We start from the raw sequence: 23,398 nt of genomic DNA on the forward strand, positions 1-23,398 counted from the left end.
AAAGAGGGCAAAGTATTTTATCTGAAGTAAAATAAAAATTAGCAAAGAAAAAGACTTGATAAGCTACATATTGTTTTAAGATAAATATAACTGATGCTGATAATTCCAGCATCAGACCAATAACGGCTCAGTGTCCCATTGAATGAATGTGTCAGCTGCAAATGCAATATTTCTGCTGACTTTTTTAATATAATTTTTATCAGTTAAAAGTGATTAAATGCTAAATGACAGCTGGACGAACGTTAAGCTGTCAGTATCAGAGATATTGTTTAAACCCATTAAATGCAGATGTGTGTGTGTGTGTGTGTGTGTGTGTGCCTTCCCTCAGTATTTGCTCGACTGCTGGGCTTTCTATCTTAAACCTGACATTTCACAAACAGAGTTACAAGATTTCTATGCATATCATAAATCAGTGTAAACATCGTCGTCTCAGAGAATTACATTCGGTTGTCTTTCATAGATTTTAGCCTCGTCTCTCTTAGGATTCCATCACAAATCATAAACATGTACATATGCTAAATAAAATCCCAGAATTACATTTTTTTAGTGAAGAAAAAATGCCTTCTGTCTTTATACTTTTGATTTCTGACGGCATCTAATGATACTATTTTAAGCAGTTGTAAATGTCTGTGGCTGAATGTGCGTCTTTGTACCCTGATGAAGGGAGATGTCCTGGTTTACCTGTTTGCTGACACCAGATCGTACTTGACATGCTAACTGCAGGCAACCAGTACCACTGCATGCCCAAGACTTTTACTGGAGGATGCCAGTCAAACTGTTGCCAGTTTCAAAAATAAAAACCAAGCAGAAAGCAGGCAAAATCTCCTTTTTCCAAAGATTTCACACCTTTTAAGACATTTTCCAATATTTCCTCGATGACGACACACGACCATCTGCAGTGTGTTTTAATCTTTTATTTTTTTTTCTTTACTCAACTGAGACACAGCGTAGCACAGGCTGTCCAGTAATGTGACAAGCTTGGCTAACTTCTCACGGTACTAATGCAGCCAAATAAAACTAAGAAACAATAAAGGTGGGTGGACAACAAACATAACACTGAACTGCTCTCCTCTAAAAAGGCACACAAAGTCCACACTACAAGTGGGGAAAGCGTAACTTGCCTGCTCAACTTTCTTTTCTTCCTTTGCTTAATGCACTCCTGACCCTAAACTGTGGCTCAGCGATGACTAATGTCTGAGTGTGTCTTGAAAACGAAACCATTCAGATGATAAATTAAAACATCTCATAAACAAACTATCTGCAGCATTTATATGTTTCTTTCTGTTACACATACAGTGATACCTTTGCAGCTCATTAATCTGTATCAGACGCGCATTATGCAATGGTTGTTAGCTACTCAGGACAGCAATAAAGGTGCTAACTTTGGCAGTGCTGTCCAGTTATATTGCTTAGCGGATAAAAATCCAACAGCACGAGACAAAGTAAAACTGTATTGATGTGCGTGTTATTTATCAAACAGATGCACCGGCCTGGAAGCGCTGTCTGCCTGTCTTCTGAGACATAGTTTGCGTGTGATCAGTGAAGTGTGCCTCTCTTCTTCATGCAAATGCATTTAGCATTTAAAGGAGGATTGCGCACATAACAGGGGGGAGATTTGATAAACATGGTTGACTGCACATTCTGGTACATTTAAAAAGGCGCACTCAGTATTCGAGGGTCAGTTTTACAGGGGAAATTCTTCGCCTCTACAACGCAGGTGCAGATTTGAAGTGGACAAGGCAAAAATCTCTCTGATTTAGAAATCATGAGTGACCATATCTTAATCAGAAGAACAGTAATAACAAGGAAATGCAGTATTGCACCATTTTTAAACAATAAACATGACAAAGATGGGATGGAGTTGGTGTTGCTTTGTAGTCATTAAACCTGAACTTGAACTTTGCATCCCCTAAGCTAATGCATTATGGTGATTGGAAGCTTGAAAAGTAGTTGTGACAACATGTAAAACATGTTGAAAATATTGTGTACTTTTAATTATCATACTGCATTGGTTTTCTAGAACTTGAGATTTTTTTATAGACGCGCAAAGTACTATCTTATTTAGAGTTTAATCCAGGAGTTAGTGGATGGTTTGAAAAAAGTTAAGCTTGATTTCTTTCATGATTTATTTCCACATCCGCATTGCATCCCAATTTCACCACTGAACTGCATTTTTGAAGATGTTTATATGCAGTACAGCTAAAAGACAGTCCCAGTTAGCTGATAATTAGCTACTGCTTTAGTAAATCACACACTGATTTCATGCAGATTGCCGGTGCAAATCTTTACATAAATCTGGAACTGGATACTACGGGGATTAACAAATTGAAACAAAGAGTAGAAACTGTGAAAAAAAACCCCATTGCTATCACATGCTACCTCAGCACCCAACAATGATGATATGACGTATTTAACAGAAAACTCACCTTCAATCAAATGTCAATTATAAAATAATTTAGTAGTGATGACTTATTTTGTCAATCTGATTTGTCATTGAATAATTTGTATAAAATTACATTTTCACTTCATCTGATCCTTCTGCAGAAACTCAAAACTCCACTTTCATTTATAGCTGCCCATCATTTCGTTTTATTTTTGTGGTTCCAACAGCATCCAAAGATCTAATTAATCTAATTGTACAATTCAGTGCTCAGCTCTCACATTGCACTGACCGGCTGTCAATTTGATACAGATGTAATTAGCGGCAAAATGAAGATAATTAGTGGGGAAATGGAATAACACAGTAGTGTCGGATTGGTCAGAGGTGACTCTTAGGTTACTTTTACAAAAAATCCTAACAGATTTAAGAGACTTCATATGATGAATGTTTCAACTCTAACCTTGAAGTGAAACCCCACGCAAATGCCTTTGTGAACTTAGCCACATCTTGCCATATATATATATATATATATACATGGACAGTGGAAAATTAGGTTTTGCTGTACCAGTTTTAGAAGTTTTCATGAAAACTGGTCACCACTGAAATCCATTCAAATTGGCTGAATCTCTTTTGTTCATAGCGAGTGTTATCCCCGAGTGAGGAAACTACAAACTTTTACAGACAAATTTCAAGCCTACAGAGGCTTAGTTTTTGCTATTTAAAGTATCACTTTAAGATATTTTGGGGAAACAAGGCCCACATAACCGCGAGCCTAATTTGTGTTGTCATCCTGAGACACTCTGTAGAGCTGCTTCATTGGCGACAAATGAAAGAGTGCAATTGTGTACTGATAGATTTAAGCAATTACACCCACATGAGATTTATTTAATAGGAGTTAGGGCTAACATTGTTGAACCAAAAAATGTGCTTATATCTGAAGAAAATCAATCTGGGTCGTGTTGCATCCTCTGATTCATTGTAGCTGAAGCAGCTTGAGGGCTTCTGAATGCCAGCTCACATGTGAGCACCGGGTGTGTTGTTTCTAGCTTTGACACAGACATCATCACAAATCTAGAATTATCTTTAGACTGACAAGAACACATTTTTAGACAAGTCTAAATTGCTTTTTAGGAGATGAGCACAAACACACAAAGCTCCCTTCAGTCTATTTTATTGCCGTGAATCTGCTGTTGCGTACTCTTACCTTTAAAAGACATTTTTAAGAGTGAACACCCATCTTTAGTGTTGGCAGGATACGAAAGAATTATGAATAATGCATGATGCTACATTATTAAGATCTTGTATTCGCCAGATTTGTGGAAATATTAGCATAAATGCTAACACAGTGGGAAACAGTTACCCCCTCATGATAGTTCTTCTGGAAGCTAATCACAGGAGTCAGCGGATATGATTTTAAGCACAAATGCAAATCCTGTAAGACAGGGGAACGCTCAATGGCCCCAAGTTTTCCAGCTACTTTGACCATTTTGGAAGCTGTGGTACAGTACACTGGCTCCTAGTTATGTTAGCTCTGATGCTAACTCCAGGGAAAGTTAGAGTAATCTTGTCCCATTGGTTGGAGCTGACACTAATTCCCCAGGACAGGAGTGTAGCGGTGTGTGATTTAGCGGCGTATGCTAAGTGCTGCTGGAGCTGCAGGCTAGTCTGTGGGCACCAGGGCAGAGAGAGCAAGCTGGGAAAGTACTGACTTGACTAACTGGCCTGATTAGACCGGGTGTGAGATGACATGGATCAGATACAAGCACTAACTCAGCCGGAAAGACAGATTGGAAAAATTGGAAAGAGTGAAGAAAAGACAGGAATTACATTAAGAGAAAATGAGTAGATAAAGATGATTAACAGACATGGATTCAAAGTTAGAAAACTGGGAGAGGGGAGGATGAAGAGATGCAGAGACAGTAGGTTAATTTTATGAACGTGATGTTTCCTCCTGGGTTGTTTTTCAGCTCTGCTGGACTGTGGTGGTGTAAAAAATTGGCTGAGATGCAACGTAGCATTCGCATCATGGTTTCATTAGTTCTCATTCAGCCCAAGGCATTTCACACTGCATTTCCTCCTCTCATCTGCGTCTCTTAGATCTGCTCACATTACAGGAAAGGTAACACAGTCTAAGCCGAACCCGGGAACAGGAGCTTAAACTCCTCCGTATTAGACTGGAACTTTGGTGAGGATAGTTGTTGAAATAAATGTTATTTTTTCATCTCAGTGACTGTTATTGATTGATTCAGACACTTGTGCGCCTTTAGCAATTTGAAATGTTTCCCCTCATACCCACATGACTGGGGTAAAATCAGATTACATCTATTTCAGGGTTATTTTATCCATTAATAGCTGGCACTTTACTTTGAACATTTCCTACAGGCATAGATTATGTTCAAATAAAGGCAGACAGTGGAAGAGAGATTTAGGGCATTTCATGAAGCCCGATTAGCGGTATAGCAAAAAATAAAGTCAAACTCTGGTCTCCTAATGGTCGTCCACTTTGAAACTGAATTAAGTGATTTTTGAGTAGTGGAGGACCGAAAGAAGACAGTGAACACCCAGCCCTAGTTTGTGGTTATCATGATCATAATGTTCTGCGCTTGAGACGTGACTAATAGGTTCGAGTCACACAGATTTTTATCAAGAAGATAAATACATGCCAGACTTTCAGAAACCCAGTGGGTCATTTTGCAGCACTCGCTGCGTTTTTGGAAACATGTTCAGAATACACAAGACTCTTCTATCCTCATGGTTTGAAATGCACCAATAATAATAAAATGTGCAATCATGGTATCCACGACGCAAACAGACAAAGATGCCAAGATGTTGTGATTCTAGGTTGTCTTGTAGGACACCGAGAATATACAGTTTGAACATATTATCACATTCACAAAATATTAGTAGTATTAGTAGTAGTATAAATAGAAATGATAAAGAGTTTTAACGATATTTCTTGTCCACATTCTCAGCGAGCTACTTGCTGGTCCGACCATTTGGAGCAAATTGGCGTTCAGTGTCTTTCTGAAGGACGTTTTGACATGTGTACAGGAGGAACTGGGAAATGATGACTCACTCTTCCTCCTGAACCACAGCCAACCGACATACAGTCTCACCTGCAGCTGTGACAGGCTGGTGATAGCGCAGGTTCATTTCTGGTGTTTGTGTGTGTTTTTTAGGGTATGATGGGTGTAGTGGGCTGGATGTTGCTCCTACTCTCCCAGATGATGGTGCCTGTGGCATCCCAAAAGCCTCCAGGACTCAGTGTGGGTGTGATCATGGGCCAGACGCGCCACATTTCCGACCAGCTGCTCCGTCCACCTCGGCGCCCTGATGATGCCCTCGACGTTTCCGTGGTAATACTGAGGATCAACCAGACTGACCCAAAGTCTGTCATCACGCAGGTGAGAAGTGCTGTGTATGTTCACCAGTATTACACAGATGTTATCTATCAAGTCTTACTTGACACCCGAGTTTGTTTCACTGTGTCCCAAGGTGTGTGAGCTTCTGTCACGCACTCGTCTCCATGGCATTGTGTTTGCCGACGGCACCGATCAGGAGGCCATTGCCCAGATCCTTGACTTCCTCTCCGTTCAGACACAACTTCCTGTGCTGGGGGTCCATGGAGGCTCCTCGATGATTATGGCTGACAAGGTGAGTGACCGTGACTCAATATAAGCACAGAGAGGTTCAGGCACACACACACCCATATACACACACACACACACAGATGCACACAAAACACATGCTTGCTTTTTGGATACACAGTGATTGCGTCTTGGAGATTAGAGAGCTGTAATCCCTCCTGTCATGTTAGTATAATGGGTAATGCTTTTCAACCTACACTTTTCTCACATGTCCTGGCATGCTGGCAATTCGGTCAGACTTTCATGGACAGACTTGGTGTTTAGAAAGTTACTGTCGCCTGAAATGCGGTTCATAGTTCAGCATCATTCACTGTGCTACAACGTGAAGCATGACTCCATAAATTTCACAATATATAGAGATACAAGGTTTTGTTTTAGAGATATTGTGTCCTCAGCTGGTGGCAATATTAAATTAAACCAGTAAAACCACAGCTTTTGATAAATATTCCAGTTTGCTTCCTGTGAGTTACCTAAAGCTCTTTGAAAATTTTATCTGATGGATATTTTCAGGTCGTTTGAGTTAAGAATGTGGAGAATATTGTACTCAGTATGTTGTAAATAAGAAATTGACACAATACGAGGTTTTTGAAGCTTGTTTGTGCTATCAGTTGCTTTCTCAGACTATGTATTGTGTAAGTATAGAGTAGAAACACTGCCAACATACTGGATTGATGGTTGCTATCACCCTAAGCAATTTTATGGTGATTAGACTTCTAAAAGGTTACATAGTTCACATTTAAAAATACAGTTTTCATAAGGTCAGTAGAAGTCTTTGCAAAGAACTTGCAGCATTCTGTGGTACATCATTTTTATTTTAACACATGATCAAGCATTGTGTAAATATGTAATAGTGTATTTTCGATCCATAAGTGCTATGACCACCCCCACCCCCACTCAAAAAAAGGCAGGCTGTAGCTGTATGAGCATCTAGTGCTCAGTGGGATGCCAAAAAAATAGATCCCATGTTTTTTAAAGAAAAAAGAGAAAATATCCTTTAAGATTTATTTTGCTGTGACACTGAGCACAAAGTTAGGGACGTATATCTCTTTCTTAGCTGTATTCTCTCTGGTATTGCGTCTGTAGACCTCGCTGACTGACAGACTGACTGAGGAAGCTTTGATAAAAACACAACTGGTTCTTAAGCTTTTAAATCTCTCAGGGCAAAGCAGCCAAAACACAGGAACCAATAACCACAGCAAAACAGCCTTTTGAAGTACCAGTTGAAGGGAATGCAGTGTGTGTGCACACACATGTGTGTGAGAAAAGACAGGAAAAGAGACAGAAGACGGTAATGGAGAGGGAGAGTTGGCCTGAAGGTTAAGAGAGAGAGGTTACAATGTGAAGGTCACTGGCTTGAACCACCCTGCTGAGTATGTAATGACAGGAAAAATAAATAAATTGTATTTTTCCCACCCTCAGTCACTGCTGTTGATGTGCCATTAAACAAGGTACTTAACCCCCGACTGCTGTAATTGAACTGTTCGGTGGTCACAAGTACAACAGTGTGGTCATTCTTGGCAGCCCCCAGGTGTGAACCTGGGAGCATGTAGCCTGTAACTAACCAGCCCCCCACAGCTGCTCCTGCAGGCTCGCCCTGTAAATAAGAAAAAATCCTCCTGCCTGGTTTGAATTAAAGCCGGAAGCATCCCACCGGTATTCGCGTACGGAAGCTCAGCTCCAGCTTGTTGGTAGATGCTGGTGGGTGTTTTTTTCTGAAGTTCTGTAGTTTTCTTTTATCTGCACCTTTCAGAAGGACATAGTGCAAAAATGTGGGGGGGAAAGGTGTGAGAGGATTTAGATGATTTCCCTCTCCTGTGCCCTGGGTCTGTATTTGAATAATTCCTTGATTTGTATTGTAGTCATGATTAGTACTGCAAGTAAGGATTGTTTTCATTCCTTGTTGAATGGAAGTACTTGGATCAAGCAGTTGTTTGGTCTATTAAGTGCTAGAAAATGATTTAGAAAATTAAGTGCTCATAGAAGATAATATATGGGAATCAACTGCAGGAAACAAGTTTATTTTTCTTGGCAGTAATACTGAGACACATTTAAAATACTGCACAGACACTGCATTATGTACTGTTACTGAGAGGCAAGGAGGGCTTGAAACCCAGTCTATTAAATGAAATAAAGAAATTGGTACGTATCCACTCATAGGCCGAGTGGATCCCTGTGGGATGGACCTCCTTGAATATAAATGTCATTATTACCCAGCATCTCGATGGAAAGATGGAAAAAACGCCCATCACAATTTCCCAGATCCAAATATGACATCCTCAAAATGATTGTTTTCTCCTAACAACATCCCAAAAGACACAGATACTAAATTCCTTCATATAAAACCAATTAAACCAGCAAATTGTTCTTTTGTGACGCTGCACCCAGCAGAGGTTTGGCACTTTTGCTCAGGGAATGACTGAAAAAGGTTACTTGATTATCAGAATGGCAATTATTTTTCGGTTGATTGTCAGTTTCGGTGAGTTGTTTCGTGATTTCGGTCGTGATGGGATGCTGAAGCATGGTCCTATCTGCTCTGCTGACAGCCAAACAAGACTGTTACAGAGGTGATGAGGGCTCTCAGTGAGGTTTACACACTTTGCACTCAACACTTACACTGTGAGGGGGGATCTCATCAGGCTGACCTCGCTCGCTGTCCTCAGCTGCATTAGTTCCTCTCAGTGATTTCAGAGTATGATACACGTATAAGCAGCGATGGTTCGAATAGTTACAATAAAAAAGACAAATCCCAATAAACAGGTTTTGCTATGATAAAAATCTGGCTGCATTTATACTTCTTGGCTGTGCGTCTGTTGCTTTCATACCTGCTGTCAGTGGTGTGGTGGTAATCTGGAGGATTGAAAGAAATCCCAGTGGGCTAGTAACAATTCAGCCTGATTACTGTGGGCTAACAAACAATATTGCGCTTTCTGCAGCCTGAGCATGCAGAGCCTTGAGCTCTCTGTGTCCTCATACACACACACACACACACACACGTGCGTTCTGTTAATGACGCAGTCAGGTCTATAGTACATGAGTGGAAAATGAGCCGCTCTTCCCCCGTTACCTTGGTTATCTTGGCTCAGTCCAGTAGAAGTCTGCACATCATGTTTCAGATGGAGAGAAAAATAAAGAGAAGGAATAACATGGTGCCAAGAAAATACGAAGCAAAAACTTCAGCAGGCAGGCAAGTGCTCTAGCATAATGGATATACGTGGAGGTGGGCAGTGCAAGTGTGAAATACTTGGTGTTAAAGCAGTGTCGAGCTGCCAAAAGGCAAACTTTACTGTCATGATTATGTCACATTTCAAGTAAAGGCTTTCTCCAGTTGTCATTTTTATCAGTAGCTGGCCAAGGAGCCATCACATAAACAGGAGAAGGCATTCCAGGAATCCCTGAAAACTGTGATAAACAAGACTGTAGAGACCAGTAACTTACTGCAAAGATTCCTCAGGTTTTTATTTGTCAAGATTTCCTTGAGTTTACATGCAGTGTGTCTCCTGAGCTCAGATTCAATTTCTTTTGTAGGATTTTTGCTGCTTTTCAGTTGGAGATGATGTGTTCATTTTAAGTTTTCAGTTTTGCTTTTTTTATTTTTTTTTTTTTACTGACTTTGCTTTTGTGGTGGCTTTTGTAATACTAAAAAAAGAAAGTGTAACACCTCTGTATACTCCATGTAGACAAAAGTATTGGGACAACTAACCATTTCACCAACAGGGACTTTTATGATTTCGCTTTCTAAATACACAGACAGCTTTGCAGCTCTAACAGCTTCCACTCTTCTGTGAATGCTTTTCACAAGATTTTGGAGTGTTTCTGTGGGAATTGTTGCCCATTCGTGCAGTAGAGCACTTGTGGGTTCAGGTTGGATGGAAAAATCTGGCTCACCTGTTCAACTCAAGGGTGTTGGATGGGGTTGAGGTCAGGACTCTGTGTGGGCCAGTCAAGTTCTTCCACACCAAACTCATCCAACCATGTCTTTATGGAGCTTTGCTTTGTGCACTGGGGCACAGTCATGCTGGAATAGAAAAGGGCCTTCAACAAACTGTTGCCACACAGTTGGAAGCATAGCATTGTCCAAAATGTCTTGGTATGCTGAAGCATTAAGATTTCCCTTCACTGGAAGTCAGGGGCCGAGCCCAACACCTGAACACAGCCCCATACCACACCTGAATTCAATAATAAAGAGGAATGTCCAAATACTTTTGTCTGTAAAATGTATTTGTAATTAATTCTCACCCTATAAGAAAAAGCTTCATGCCTGGGGGATCACCACTTTACATGGTTTGTCCATACCATCATTTATCACCAGAGCTGAAATTAAGGCCCACTCAGCTGTAGCCCGCTGTAGACCAAACTGTAATTCACATTTAGTTGACTCCAGACCCCCATATAACCAGCTTTCACTGATGTTTAGCATGAGCGGTCTTGGGGAAAAACAGGCTTCTTTTGAGCTTGGTGTGTAAATGTCGATGTACCCACACACACATGCACATTCAGACATAGTAACTGAGTTAGCAATACGTTAATGAACCAGTGTATGGAGAAAAAAAGAGAATATGCATATAAATGAGGACCTGCAGGCCTTAGTGGGCTCTGTTTATGTTAAAAGGGGCATTGATCTACTGGTCAGTGACAAACTCCAGAAACCTTGCTGAAGGTAATATTGCTTTTGCATTCTAGTGTTTGTTTTTGCCTACACTGTACTTCTCCCTGTACCTCTGCCAGGATCGGCAACGTTCGAAATAAGTTCCACCCCAATTGGATCAGCCCTAACAAATGAAAGAATCATCCATTTTTGTATGCCAAGCCCATTTTTTGTCCTAAATGAAAACAAATGGATCAATGTCAGAACAAGTCAGTCCTGCCTCCCCGCCTGCCTCCCTCTCTTCCTCTCTCTCTCTCTTTCGCACTCTTTAGCGGCTTCCTCGTCATCCCCCTACAACACATGCCAGTGTGGAACAGTCAGGCGTAATCTACGGGAAGTTGGATGATGTGCCGTGGGAAGGGAGGCACGTTTAGGGAACACAGAATTGATGGGGAGAAGGGGCATGTGTAAGCCCAGGAGATGAACAGGATTAGTTTGGAATGTTGTACTTCCATTACGAAGAGACCGCTTTGGGAAATAAGAAATGTTGTTGGCTTTACCTCAACCCCCCATATGTGCTCATGTGCTCACTCGTTCTTCGCCAACCTTGTTCATGTCCTTTTTTGAATTCCTACTTCTTGGTGTGTGTGTGTGTGTGGGGGGGGGGGGTTAGTGCGTGGGGGTTGGGGGTCACTGTGCGTAGAGTAAGAACACGAACATGCTGAAATGGAAGGTTGTGAATTAAACATGCATGTTCTTTCTGCTTTGCTGTACCACTGTGGTGGGATGCTACCCTTCTGTGGTGTCTGCGTACTTGCATTTGTGTGTGTGTGTTTGTGTGTTTGTGTGTGTCCCGGCCTGGGATGTCCCATATCAGTAGGGGCCATTTGCCCAGGTTCTCTGCTGAGTCGCTTTAATATTTAACACCTGCTCCCCACACCTGCTGTCACTTGCAGAAGACACACTGCTGTGTCATTCACTCACTAAGTCCTCCCCCACTTTCACCTCTGATTTTATTTCCTCCTGCACTCTAGCTGTTACTTCCTTCGTGTCTCCTGTCTCCTCCTGCCCTCTGTCTGTGTGTCTTTTTCTCTTCTTTCCACCTTCCCCCATCATTTCCCTTTCCACCCCATCCTCCTTTTCTTCTTTTTCTTTCATTTTAACGTGTCACGCAGTCTTCTCGTGTCTTCCCGTCCTTACATCCACTGTTGACATTCTCTGGTGGCTCAGGTTGTGAAAGGAGCAGTCAGCTATGTTGGACGTCTTAGGGAAATAACCTTGAACCCCTGTGAAGTAGGTTGGCTGATGGGGCTTGTGTGTCTGTTTGAGAGAAAAAGAAGGACAAATGAGGAAGGTTGGTTGGATTGATGTGGTTACTATGGTGACTAAACCAGACTAGCGTTTAGTTCTGTTCTGCCTGCTGCTGCTGAGGTTCTCTGGCTGCGTTTACACCGCCGGTAAAATGCACAGCTTCTTCCAGCTTGGCTGGGCACCACACTGAACACAAAGGACTGTCAATGTGAAAGAAAGTGAGAGATCCAGTCACTAGCGACTACAAAGACATCCACACTAAGATGGCTGATTTCAAAACGCTGTTTATATGTGAAAATGACCCACATAAAATAAAGTTAAAAACCGACTCACCCCGTGGGTCATATTGTGGTCGCCCTGTAAGCAACCTGTATTATACCGCATACATGAAAATCACGTAAATTGATGAACAGACACTGACTTAACCTAAATGCACAATGAAATCTCCATCTGCAGTGCAAGCAAACAACTGCCAGTTAGCTCTCAGCTAACTGCTACAGCACATCAAAGAGCGTCATTTATGTAATATTAAACACCAGCTCTTATGAAAAGTGTAATAAAATTAAAAAAAAAAAACTTTGTCATTTCTTTGCTACATCAAGAGTATTGATTAAATGGATCTAAGTTTATTTCCTGTTCCAGTATGTGTCTGTGGTAAATAAACTTGAACGCTAATGCAGACTTGACTAAAAGACCTTCAGCTAAAAATATCACGTGTGCATTAAGATGAGCTGCATACCAAATACCAAATGTATTTAATAGAAACCGGCCCATGAGAAATCTTAAAATATCTTCCATTCTCGTGTTCAGAATATATATCCAATCTGTTCCACATGTGAGCAAACAATTGGGTCACTTTTAGCAGGGAATGAAAAACTTTAGTGGGTGTTTCTCAAAGAGAAACTCAGCAAACAGCCAAAAAAAACAAAAAAACAAAAAGAAAAACAGAAGCAAATTTATGCCTTGCTTGTGACTTGCCTGTGAAACAGTGTGGAGGTTAGCATTCAGAAGGAAAAACAATCTTTAGCATCACTCTTCATCATGTCTTTTCTTGCAGTTGTCCTCATCTTTGGAGGGCAGTTGAAATATTCTCTATTTTGGCTTGGAGACAGTCACCCCTCATCATAAATTTATAGCTTTTGGTGCTTTTCATCTTTAGACGGTGATGTTCACTGTACTTTTGTCTTAGAGACACTTTTCTTCCTCCTGCTTTCCTTTTTCTTGAATTTTCTGTTGATGAAGATTGTTCGTCATCCTCATCTTATCTTCCTCATTAGCGATGGCCACAAACACTGCTCAGTGCAACCTAAACAGCTGTTTCATTTATATTTGACTTTTATGGTGCTGAATTACAGTTGTGCACTTGACAGAAGAAAAGATTTTTCTTGCTTTGGTTAAGTTCTTTGTCAAGCAGCTATACAATATAAGATAGGCCTTTATTAGTCCTGCAGTGGGGAAATTCTCATAAAGACAAAGGTATTAGGATGGGGCTGTTTTTCAGGGGCTGAAAAAGGGGACTTGGCCCCTCACTCCCAGTGAAGGGAAATCTTAATGCTTCAGCGTACCAACACATTTTGGACAATGCTGTGCTTTCAACTTTGTAGCAACAGTTTGTTGAAGGCCCTTTTCTATTCCAGCATGACTGTGCCCCAGTGCACAAAGCAAAGCTCCATAAAGACATGGTTGGATGAGTTTGGTGTGGAAGAACTTGACTGGTCCACACAGAGTCCTGACCTCAACCCCATCCAACACCTTTGGGATGAACTGGAACGGAGATTGTGAGCCAGGCCTTTTGGTCCAACATCAGTGTCTGACCTCACAAATGCTCTACTGCATGAATGGGCAAAAAATTCCCACAGAAACACTCCAACATGTTGTGGAAAGCCTTCACAGCAGAGTGGAAGCTGTTAGAGCTGCAACGCTGTCTGTGTGTCCCTGTTGGTGTAACGGTCAGTTGTCCCAGTACTTTTGTCTACATGGTGTATAAGCCCTTAACAACCTGACAGATAATTAACAAGAGCTCCTGTATTATCTAAAGTTCAGTCATGAGATTTTGATTTTCATGATGTTTAAACATGTTAACACAAGTGAAATACATGTTCATGTTCTTGCTTGTGCTTATGTCAGCATCATACTGCTATTTAAAGTCTACTCGCTACAGATGTGCTTCCCTTCAATTAAGGCAAACTAGTCTTTGCTGGTTGACATTAAAAGTATCACTAAAAAACATAACTATGCAAAACTACGAAACAGAAAGATTTATCTGGTGTTGATGGGCTTAATCAGATTTGTGTGATCTTGTTTGGCAAATATTTGAATGCAGTGGATGTTATTTTTACATGAAAGTCCCACACTGCAGGTTTAAGTATATCTATATTCACTGGACTGGACCTCCTGTGAGCTCCTAAATGCCAAGAAAGATACAAATTCAAACAGAAGGCAACTGAGGGACAACAAAAACCCAATGTAAAACAATAATTATTGCATTTCCTGTCTTTTTAGTTAGTTTTGTGTTATGGTTTCATGTAGCTGGGCTGTGAATGCAGAGCCTTAGTAAAGTGCATTTTGTTTACATTTGTTTCAATTTGCTGCAGTGCTCTTTGCTGCTATCTCTAAAGATTCTTTTGTTGTTATGGTATTATAGCTGTTACTGAAACGCTGATGATAAAGGAAAAGAAATGTCTCTATCTGCATACCCTTTGCAACAGTGGCAGAAAAGCTTAGCTTACAAAAAAATGCTTTGCGTGATATCTAAATGCTTCTGAATGGATCACCGTCTTGGAGGATGAGCAAACAGCAATGCTTTGATTTAAAAAAAAAAATAAATAAAAAATAAAGCTGCTCCAGGCTCAGGGCAAACTCACACCACTCTGCTCCCAAACTCCACATACCGTGTGGCACTTTGTTCCTTCAAGGGAAGAAAATTGCATCTAATAATGTGGACGTCCAGTGTGTAGATGAACACAATCAATCTAAGTTGTTGGTTGTATCAGAGAAATCACATCTTACCTACACAATGGCCTTAAAGTATTAAAAACTAAGGAATGAAACTCAGATTTTAGGCAGAATGGTAACGAATCAAAACCAGCACACTGAGATTGTTGTTGTTGTCCAGGATCCAGGAGCAGCGTGTACGCAGACAACAAACAAATTCGTTTAATGCAGAAGCTTAACTATTTCTGTGTCTGTGATAGTATTTCATGTATTTTTTTTTTTTTATCATTCATTGAAAGTCTTTTAACTTTCTCATTCATCTGTTGCTTTAATTGGTTCTCTGTGAAAGAAAAGAATATCCCTGTGAAAGTCTGCTTCGGAATAATTGGAGCCCAGCAAAGAGATTTGTGCTTCCTCTGGGAGAAACAGGTGGTCCTGAAAGCAAAAAGAATTATCAGTCAACCTAACCGTGTTTTATCCAGCAAATTCACTGTAATGCCCTCAGGCTGACGTTATAATGTGCCCCTTAGGAAAACAAACTGTTAACCCTTAAGTCCCTCATTCCTTCTCCTATCAAGCCATGAAAACAGACAGCAGTCATTTATCTTAAATGTGATTAGTGATATGAACTGTAGCAAATGTTTTTATTACTGACGTCAGACATATACCCGCATGGCTGACTAAGCTACAAATGAATTCCTCTTCATCGGATTGATAAAGATGACTGAATCTGAATCACGAGGAGCTTGTCCCTCAGTGCCTTTGTGTAGCAGTGTTTTTTGTATGCAAGATTATCAAGTCCAGGCCAGTTTGGAGAATGAGTCCATTTACCTGGATGTCACTTTAAGCTGGTAATCATAGAGAGCAGTCATTTCTCCTTAACTTGCAAATATGTAATTGCAATTGCTAATGCATATTTTGCAACTGTGTGTATTAACCGGTCAGCTGTGTGTTAGGGAAGGGTCAGCTGATAAATACCGTAATTTCCGGACTATAAGCCGCTACTTTTTTCACACGCTTTGAACCCTGCGGCTTAAACAATGATGCGGCTAATTTATGGATTTTGCCTCAAGACGAAAGTGACGTTGAGAGCGAAAGAGAGACTGACAACGTGGACACCTGCGGCTTATAGACAATAGACAAAAGCTTTTTTTTTCTTTATAAATTTAGTGGGTACGGCTTATATTCAGGTGCGCTCAGTAGTCCGGAAATTACGGTACATCAAATTACCACTTGTGTTGTTGGCCATACACGACCAATGTTAGGCCTTGGATCCTCAGACGTGCCTGAAGGCCTGGACTCTTTAGTATTTAATATGGAAAAAATCCCAAAAGTCCTAAAAGGTATCTTTGTGAATCAGCTGTGTCGTACCATCCTTTTATATTTGACCTTCTCTGATGGAGTATGAATTGTTCTACAGAAGTGGAGTGCTTTGTTGTTTTAAGCCACACATTTCAACACATAGAAAACACATCATCACATCTTTCTGTGCAGGCACTCACGTCGGATTCACGATCCACAAACAAAAACAGCCTATGTTAAAACTCTCAGTTTCTTTTGTCATTGGCCAGACAACTGGAGCAAAACTACTGTCAGTCACAGCTGATATCTGACAGCTCAGTCTTTATGGTCTTGGCTAGTCGTGCGGCTGGCCAGTCACAACAGCCTGAGCCTTTGTTTTATTCCTACAGTGATTCTGGCTCACACAAGTCAGCTTTGACACTGACAACCAATGGCGTTCGTGGGGGCAGGAACGGGTTGCCCTTTCTCCTCATGGGTGCAAATTGCCCTTTTCAACTGGAAATCAAACCTTTTCAGGCTGTGCCCTGGCCCTTTCTTAGGGCATGACCTTCTCTGGCTCAGTTGAGTTAGTTAGGACTTTTATTTATTTATTTATTTTGCCAGTGCCCGTAAAACTGCCTGCGCAAAACCCTGCTGACAACATGTTATTAAATGTGAAGTAATCCACAGAGTCATCTCTGTGCCTATAGTGGGAAGTCATTATGGCCATCCCAAATGCCGATGTCAACTCAAGTGCCCTTAGTTCATCAGAGTTGGAGGGAAGGAAATGAATGTTATCGCCAAAGGGGAAAAAAACCCACTCCGGTTCTTTCACCATCCACTGAAGTCAGAATATGTCACTGGATTTGAACTGTTCTGCTACATCTGGCCTCACTGATAACAGCAAAAAGATGTGTCACCTCTTTAAATCATATGGCTTGAAAATCAGCAAAATGTTACTGTGAGTGCGGGTCACCTGTTTCTGTTATATTTACTGTTGCTATAAAGCCAGATACATCACATCATGCTTCCCTACAGGGGTGCTAAGTGTTGTGACTTTTCTAATATTTCATCTGAACCTTTAACTCATTCTGGCATTAACATAAATCAGAGGCAGACCAACCTCAAAGAAAAGAGCTTTGGGCTTATCAATGCAATGATACTGAGTGCACGAAAGGAACCAGAGGATTATTGACTTAGTTGAAATATATCCATCCTGACAGCCTTGACTGGGAAGCCAAAGTGTCTGGACTGTAAGAAATGTCCAGATTCAATATGAGACGGAGCAGATAATCAGATTCATTATGAGATGCGCTGATTAACTTGCAGATTGATCTGGGTTGCTTTGATGTATCAAACATCAAATTAAATAAAACTTCACTGAAGTAAACTTCAGCACACACGTCAAGACAGTTAATATCACTTCAAAACTACATCTTCATTTTGTGGAATATTTAGTGTGTTTTTTTGTTTTTTTTTATCATCCGTTGTCCACATAGTCATTGAAAAGTAAAGCAATAAATTTGTGCCTTAAATTTCTCTGGAAAACATTTCCTGACAGCCTAACAGCACTCGTGTAGCTGTCTGTTTATGTGTCTCTGCGTCCTGTTTATCTGTCTGTGTTGGCAGTGAGTCTCACTTATTGTTGTTTGCTTGTTGGAAACGGCTGCTGGAGATGTCAGTCTCTCCTCAGTAGAGCTGCTGCAGCTGCTTAGCATACACCACGGCCTGCGCTGGTGTGTCGTGTTGTCTGTGGAGGGAACAGCAGGATGTCGCTATCAGCCAACAGGTCCCTCTGTCTTTCAAACACACACACACACACACACACACACACACACAATGAGAAAATTACCTTAGCTGGACCTGCTGTCTTTCCACCTGTGTTTGTGTGTGGTGTGTTTATGAAAAAGTGTGTGTGCACTGAGTGAATCACTCAGATCTGTCAGCAGTCATCTCTACTCAGCCTCAAGTGCGGGCACGCGCATGCACACACACACACACACACACACACACACACACACACACACACACACACACACACAGTGCAGCAGTGGTCCCACACAAACCAGGCCTCTGTATTAATTATGCCTTCATTTTTTCTCTTGCTTACGCCACACTCTTCTCTTCACACAGTCCACTGTGTCTAGATTTCTCCACTCCATCACTTCCTTGTAACCCTTTACTTTTTCTTTACTTTTCTTCCTCATGTCTTTTTCTTTCCCCCTTTCTTCTCATCACCTCTTGCCAACCTCATCCCCTTTGCTTTTCTCTCGTCCCCTCCCCGCTCTCCTCCTTCTCTCACGCCCCAGTTGGGGAGTACAATGAGATGGCAATGGCAGTGTGTGTGTGTGTGTGTGTGTGTGAGCTTGCATTTGTCTGTGTGATGTCACACTACAGCAGCTCTATAGTGGTGCTCTCTTTTTTAATCCCTGTGCTCACAGACCACACTGCTATTTTAAGATTCTATAAACCTTTTCAAAGAAGCTTCAAGGGGAAAGCTTGTCCATGTACTGTGTACTGAGTGTGTGTCTGTTTGGGAAGAAAGACGGAGTGTGTGAGGGAGGGAGAGTGTGTAGGTAGGTTTGTTTGTGTGCGTGTTTATTTTTCTGTCAGACCAGCTGATAACTCAAATCATAGCAGTTTTATGGCTCACGCTAAAATTATTTTGAGACATACAGATGTGAATTTAAAGATGTGCATTAAAATGTCCAGTAACATTTAGAACTTTGGTGTATATTTGATAAGTTCTGGACTTACATTTTCTCAGATGTGTTCAAACCCAGAGAAATCAGTAATTTTGAGGTGACAGTATTTTTCAATTGGTTTCTTGTCACTATAATTTCCTGGAATGAGTCAGAGAACGAAAGAGGAAGTTGGCAGACGTGACTGAACGTAACATGAATAAAGCTTTGAAATGTTACCTCATCCGCAAACATACCTGAATTAAAATCTGTTTTGTTTGTATAATACCTTTTTTGTCTTTCCTGCACATTTGCTGTTCTGCAGGGCCACATAAATGCTAGAATATCAAGGAAAAAGTCAAGCTGAATATTTAGAAGCACAGCTGATGTCAGGTTAATAAAACAGTCAGGATCTCCAGACAATAAACAGACAATAAACCTGGCGATAAACCCGGCTCCAAGTATATTGCATGCTCGCGATTGCCACTGCAATATCATATCATTCTCCAGTCCTGAACGGTTTGATTTCTTGTCTTCCATCACATGTAAATCTGCCAGAAACACAAATATCTGCACACACATTCCTGAGCCGATTGCCATTTTCAAACCTAAAAACCAGGAACAGAGAAGCAAACTCTGCCTCAGTGCCTCCACCTGGACTCCTAGGGCGGAAAGGTCTGAAAAAGGAAAAAGTTTCACTTGTTTGATGGACTGCTGAAAAACGTCAGGAGACAGTGAGGGTTATGACAAGAATGTACTTTTCTGACCTCACCTTCATGACCAGTAAAACCCAAGGGCTCCAGCAAGTCCTCAGGCCTTGAATAGATTATTGGATGTCTGCAAACAGCCGCATGATGGCAAATGAATTCGTGTTAAAGCGGCCTTAATTGAGTCCACTTGTGTGCAACAGAATAAGCTGTAAACACGACACTGACACATTGTCACACATTAAAGTTGTTTGAGCAAATGTGTAAGCAAACAGTTGCCTATTTACACATCCAGCACGCATGGAGAACATTTATGTTTGTGACAACACAACAAATATAAGTCCAATATTTACTCCCCTCTGAACTCTCCTGCCGTCTCCTGAGAGGGAAGTGCAGCAGTGCCTAAAGGGAACCAATGATGACTGCTGCTTCATAGTTATTAGAGCTGCTTCACAGAAGACAGGCTAAATGTAAAAAATAAGGAACTATGTAGTTTAACTCAGAACTACTCATTACTGGCTCCAGTCAGTTTTGTACAGCATCATACAGTGAAATGCTGCAGGAACATGTCTTGGTTTTTACACACTGTTAGGTATTGGAAAGTTGTGAACTGCTGAGAAAACACCTGTTGGGAACATCCCACAGGTAAACAGGTTAACTGCTAACAGGTGATACTGTCACGACTGGCTATAAATGGAGCATCCTTGAAAGACTCGGCCGTTCACAAACAAAGATAAGGTGAGGTTCATCACTTTGTGAAACACGTGATTGTTTAAAGGATATTCCTGCGTGAGCTCAGGAACACTTTGTAAAACACTGCCGGGAAACGCTGTTCCTTTTCCAATGATTGCATTCTGGTTTTATTTATGTTTTACACAACACTTTTAGAAAATAGAAAATGGATTTTTAGAGTCAGAGTTGTATAGTATTGTCACATTTCATTATATTTTGTAAGCTGATCACACAGTATGTTTATCTACATTACATTACATTCATTTACCAGATACCCACAAGGTCAAAAAGATGTTTCAACATGTGAAGATGTTTCAACATGTGAAGGGAAGGAACAGGGAACAGAACCAACCCCGCAATCGGCCTCTCTACCACCTTAAAAACCTTTAGGAAAAGTACCACCAAAGTGCACAATACTAGAGTCCATGTATTTTGTTTTTCACACCCGACATAAACACTGGCTGTTTTAAGCTGTTTAAACAAATGACCAGTGCTGTTGTTTTCTGGAGTGGACGGTCTCGTGGGTCCTCTTCCACGCTAATAAATGTGTCGTGCCCTCCTTCCTCATACAGGCACCAGCATGTGTCCTACAAGTGTCCCCCAACATTTTTATTTTGCCGGAAAATTGTGCTGTCCTGAGCTGCTTTGAGCTCTTTCTTTCTTAATAGAGACTACATGAAATCTACATGGTGCCTCTCGACATTATCCCCACAAGCCTCCTTAAGGGGGTTCTTGATATTGCTGGCCCAAGTGTCATCTCCTCTGTAAATAGCTCGATGGCCACTGGCGCTGTTCCATTCTGTTTCCTACATGCGATAAACCTGTCTATTATTTAAAAAAACGAAAAATTATACTATTTTCAGCAGTTTCAGGGCCATTTCCATGTTGCTGTTCTTGTGTGTTTCATCACATTACTATGTTTCTGAACTATTCTGTTTGAACGATAACAGCACACTGTACATCTGCCTGGTTTCGGGAGCTGGGTGATATGAGACAATCTTTCCCTGCCTGTTGGTTCTGACTGTACTGTTCTTTCCCTCAAAGACTTCAGGGCTGCCTTCAAAATGGTAAATCATGCCATTATAACTGACTGTCTTGTGCATGGGGCTGGTGTAAACAGCACTGCCCTGGCTTAGAATATGTCACAGCTAAGGAACACAACCATTTAGGCAATTTTTCATCTGCTTGTCGAGACTCTTTCATGGGGTCCCTCGGGGTTCAATTCCAAATAAATTTCTCTTCCGCATTAGTCTGCTGCACCACTGAGTCATTTTACTGAGACTTGCATTTCTTTTCTCTGTTATGTAGAAAACACCCAGCGGTATGTCCTGCTGATGTCCATTTATCCCTACAATTAAAGAAAAAACATTCTCTATGCGATAATATTTAAATGTTTTTCTCTAGGAGATTATGACCGAACCTCAAGCTTTTTGAACTCCTGATTTCTATCTTTGTTCTTCTTCTAAAAATAACTTGACCGTGTTTCCAGCTGCACTAAACCTTAAAAATATTAATCCAGGCCTGAAAGCTGAAAGATGTACCTTGGTACTTGTGTCAAGAGAGACCTGACATGATGTTTGAACATGAAAAAAGACTGGTTGAACGGACTGAGGATTTCATTTAATCAGCCATGGTAGAACCTGGAAAATACACCAGCTCTCCATACTCCATTTAACAGCAGAGTTAGTTACAGCAAGTTAATTAAAGTCAAACTTTAGTAATCCTCGTGGGAAACTGTGTCCTCTGCATTTGACCCATCTTCTTGTTCAGGAGCGGGCAGCCAATATGCAGCGCCCAAATCCAAACAGAAAGAAGTTACTGTTAACTCTGTTAAGTGACAGTATTCACAGCTTTGCAGGAAATCTCTGCTCTCTGTGCAATGACGCACCCTGGACAGGAAGTGTTGTTTGTCACGCATAGTTTCACTAAAATGTTAGACACTGAGCATTTGAAATGAGCAGGTTTCAAGGTTTCACATCACCCTCATGTAAGTTGCATACTTGTCCACTAGTTTGGAACCACGTCAGCAATGTCTTCACCACAGGCTGAATATGAGCACAGGGAAACAGCCTTCTGGTGTCAAATCCGGCTCATACATCACCCTGCCCAGTGAAGGTCAAACATCCAAGTGAAGTGACAATAAGTAAAGTTTTGGAACAAGGGGAGACTTCAAGTACAGTTTATTGATCCTCTTGATGAAGTGGGTCTGCAATATTTGACCCGTGAAATCCATTTAGGACCAATGGGCATCTGCAACACAACGCCTACAGCCCATCTCCGGTTCTTAGGCCACCGGCTTTAATCTCTTCTCTCCACTGGATTACAGTAACACGTTGCACATGTGACTCGGTCTGTCTTCCATGTACTCCATGCTGCTAGAAAAGCACATTGCTGCCAGGCTTACAAATGCAACCAGAAAGGTACACCACATTTCCCTGTTGGCTTGCCTTCATTTTTCTCCTGCGCTGCCATAGCACATATGTTGTTTGTAAGGTCTGGCATTGCAAGACTAACATCCTGTTGTTTGTCCTTGAGTTTCTGAATGGCTTTTCTCTCCTTTGGACTTTGGTTGCTCTACATCTCAAGCCCTCGGTTCATGTCATATGAGGCTCCTTTGATTTTCCAAACTCAGGGAGGAAGCACCACATGGATTATTGAAATACAGTATTTCATTATTAGGACCGACCCTTTCATCTGCTCACACCGAACTCCAGTCAAAGCCCATTGCTGTTCTTTTAATGTTAAATCTCTTTAATTTGCAGATGTGTGGACTTGCATGTGCTTGTGTTTGGGAATTTAGTGTGCACTTCTTTGCAGCAACAGCAGAAAATCAGCATTGCTGATTACATATTATTGATGCTGCCTATCAGAACAAAGCATTTAATAGCCTCTTATGTCACAACAGTCCAACTCGTCGACATATGGATTATCTTATATTTATGAGTCTCGGTTGTTGCTTGTGATGATAATGATAGTGATGTCAAAGATGATAATGGCGTGATGATGACGATGACAAGGAAATGTGTGATGATGTGTAGCGGAGTTCCTGTCAAGACCAGAGAGCCCTTTTTTTTATCTCTGATGTAGGGGAAATGGGATGTGATAGTCAGCTCAGCACCATGGAGGTACCTTTCTGTCAT

The 23,398-nt window shown here is 41.2% G+C and overlaps 1 protein-coding gene across 2 annotated transcripts in view; it reads left to right on the top strand.

The window, feature by feature from the left end:
* Positions 1 to 23,398, top strand: part of grin2ab (glutamate receptor, ionotropic, N-methyl D-aspartate 2A, b) — a 94,655-nt gene that overhangs the window by 19,951 nt on the left and 51,306 nt on the right. For both annotated transcript variants that reach the window (XM_046371450.1, XM_046371444.1), the window contains exons 3-4: positions 5,560 to 5,784; positions 5,876 to 6,034. In XM_046371450.1, coding sequence (XP_046227406.1) covers positions 5,563 to 5,784; positions 5,876 to 6,034 — 381 coding nt within the window. In that variant the 5' untranslated portion in view covers positions 5,560 to 5,562. The remainder of the gene's footprint in view (positions 1 to 5,559; positions 5,785 to 5,875; positions 6,035 to 23,398) is intronic.

This window comes from Scatophagus argus, chromosome 2 (assembly GCF_020382885.2).
Source record: "Scatophagus argus isolate fScaArg1 chromosome 2, fScaArg1.pri, whole genome shotgun sequence".
NCBI classification, from domain to species: Eukaryota; Metazoa; Chordata; class Actinopteri; family Scatophagidae; genus Scatophagus; species Scatophagus argus.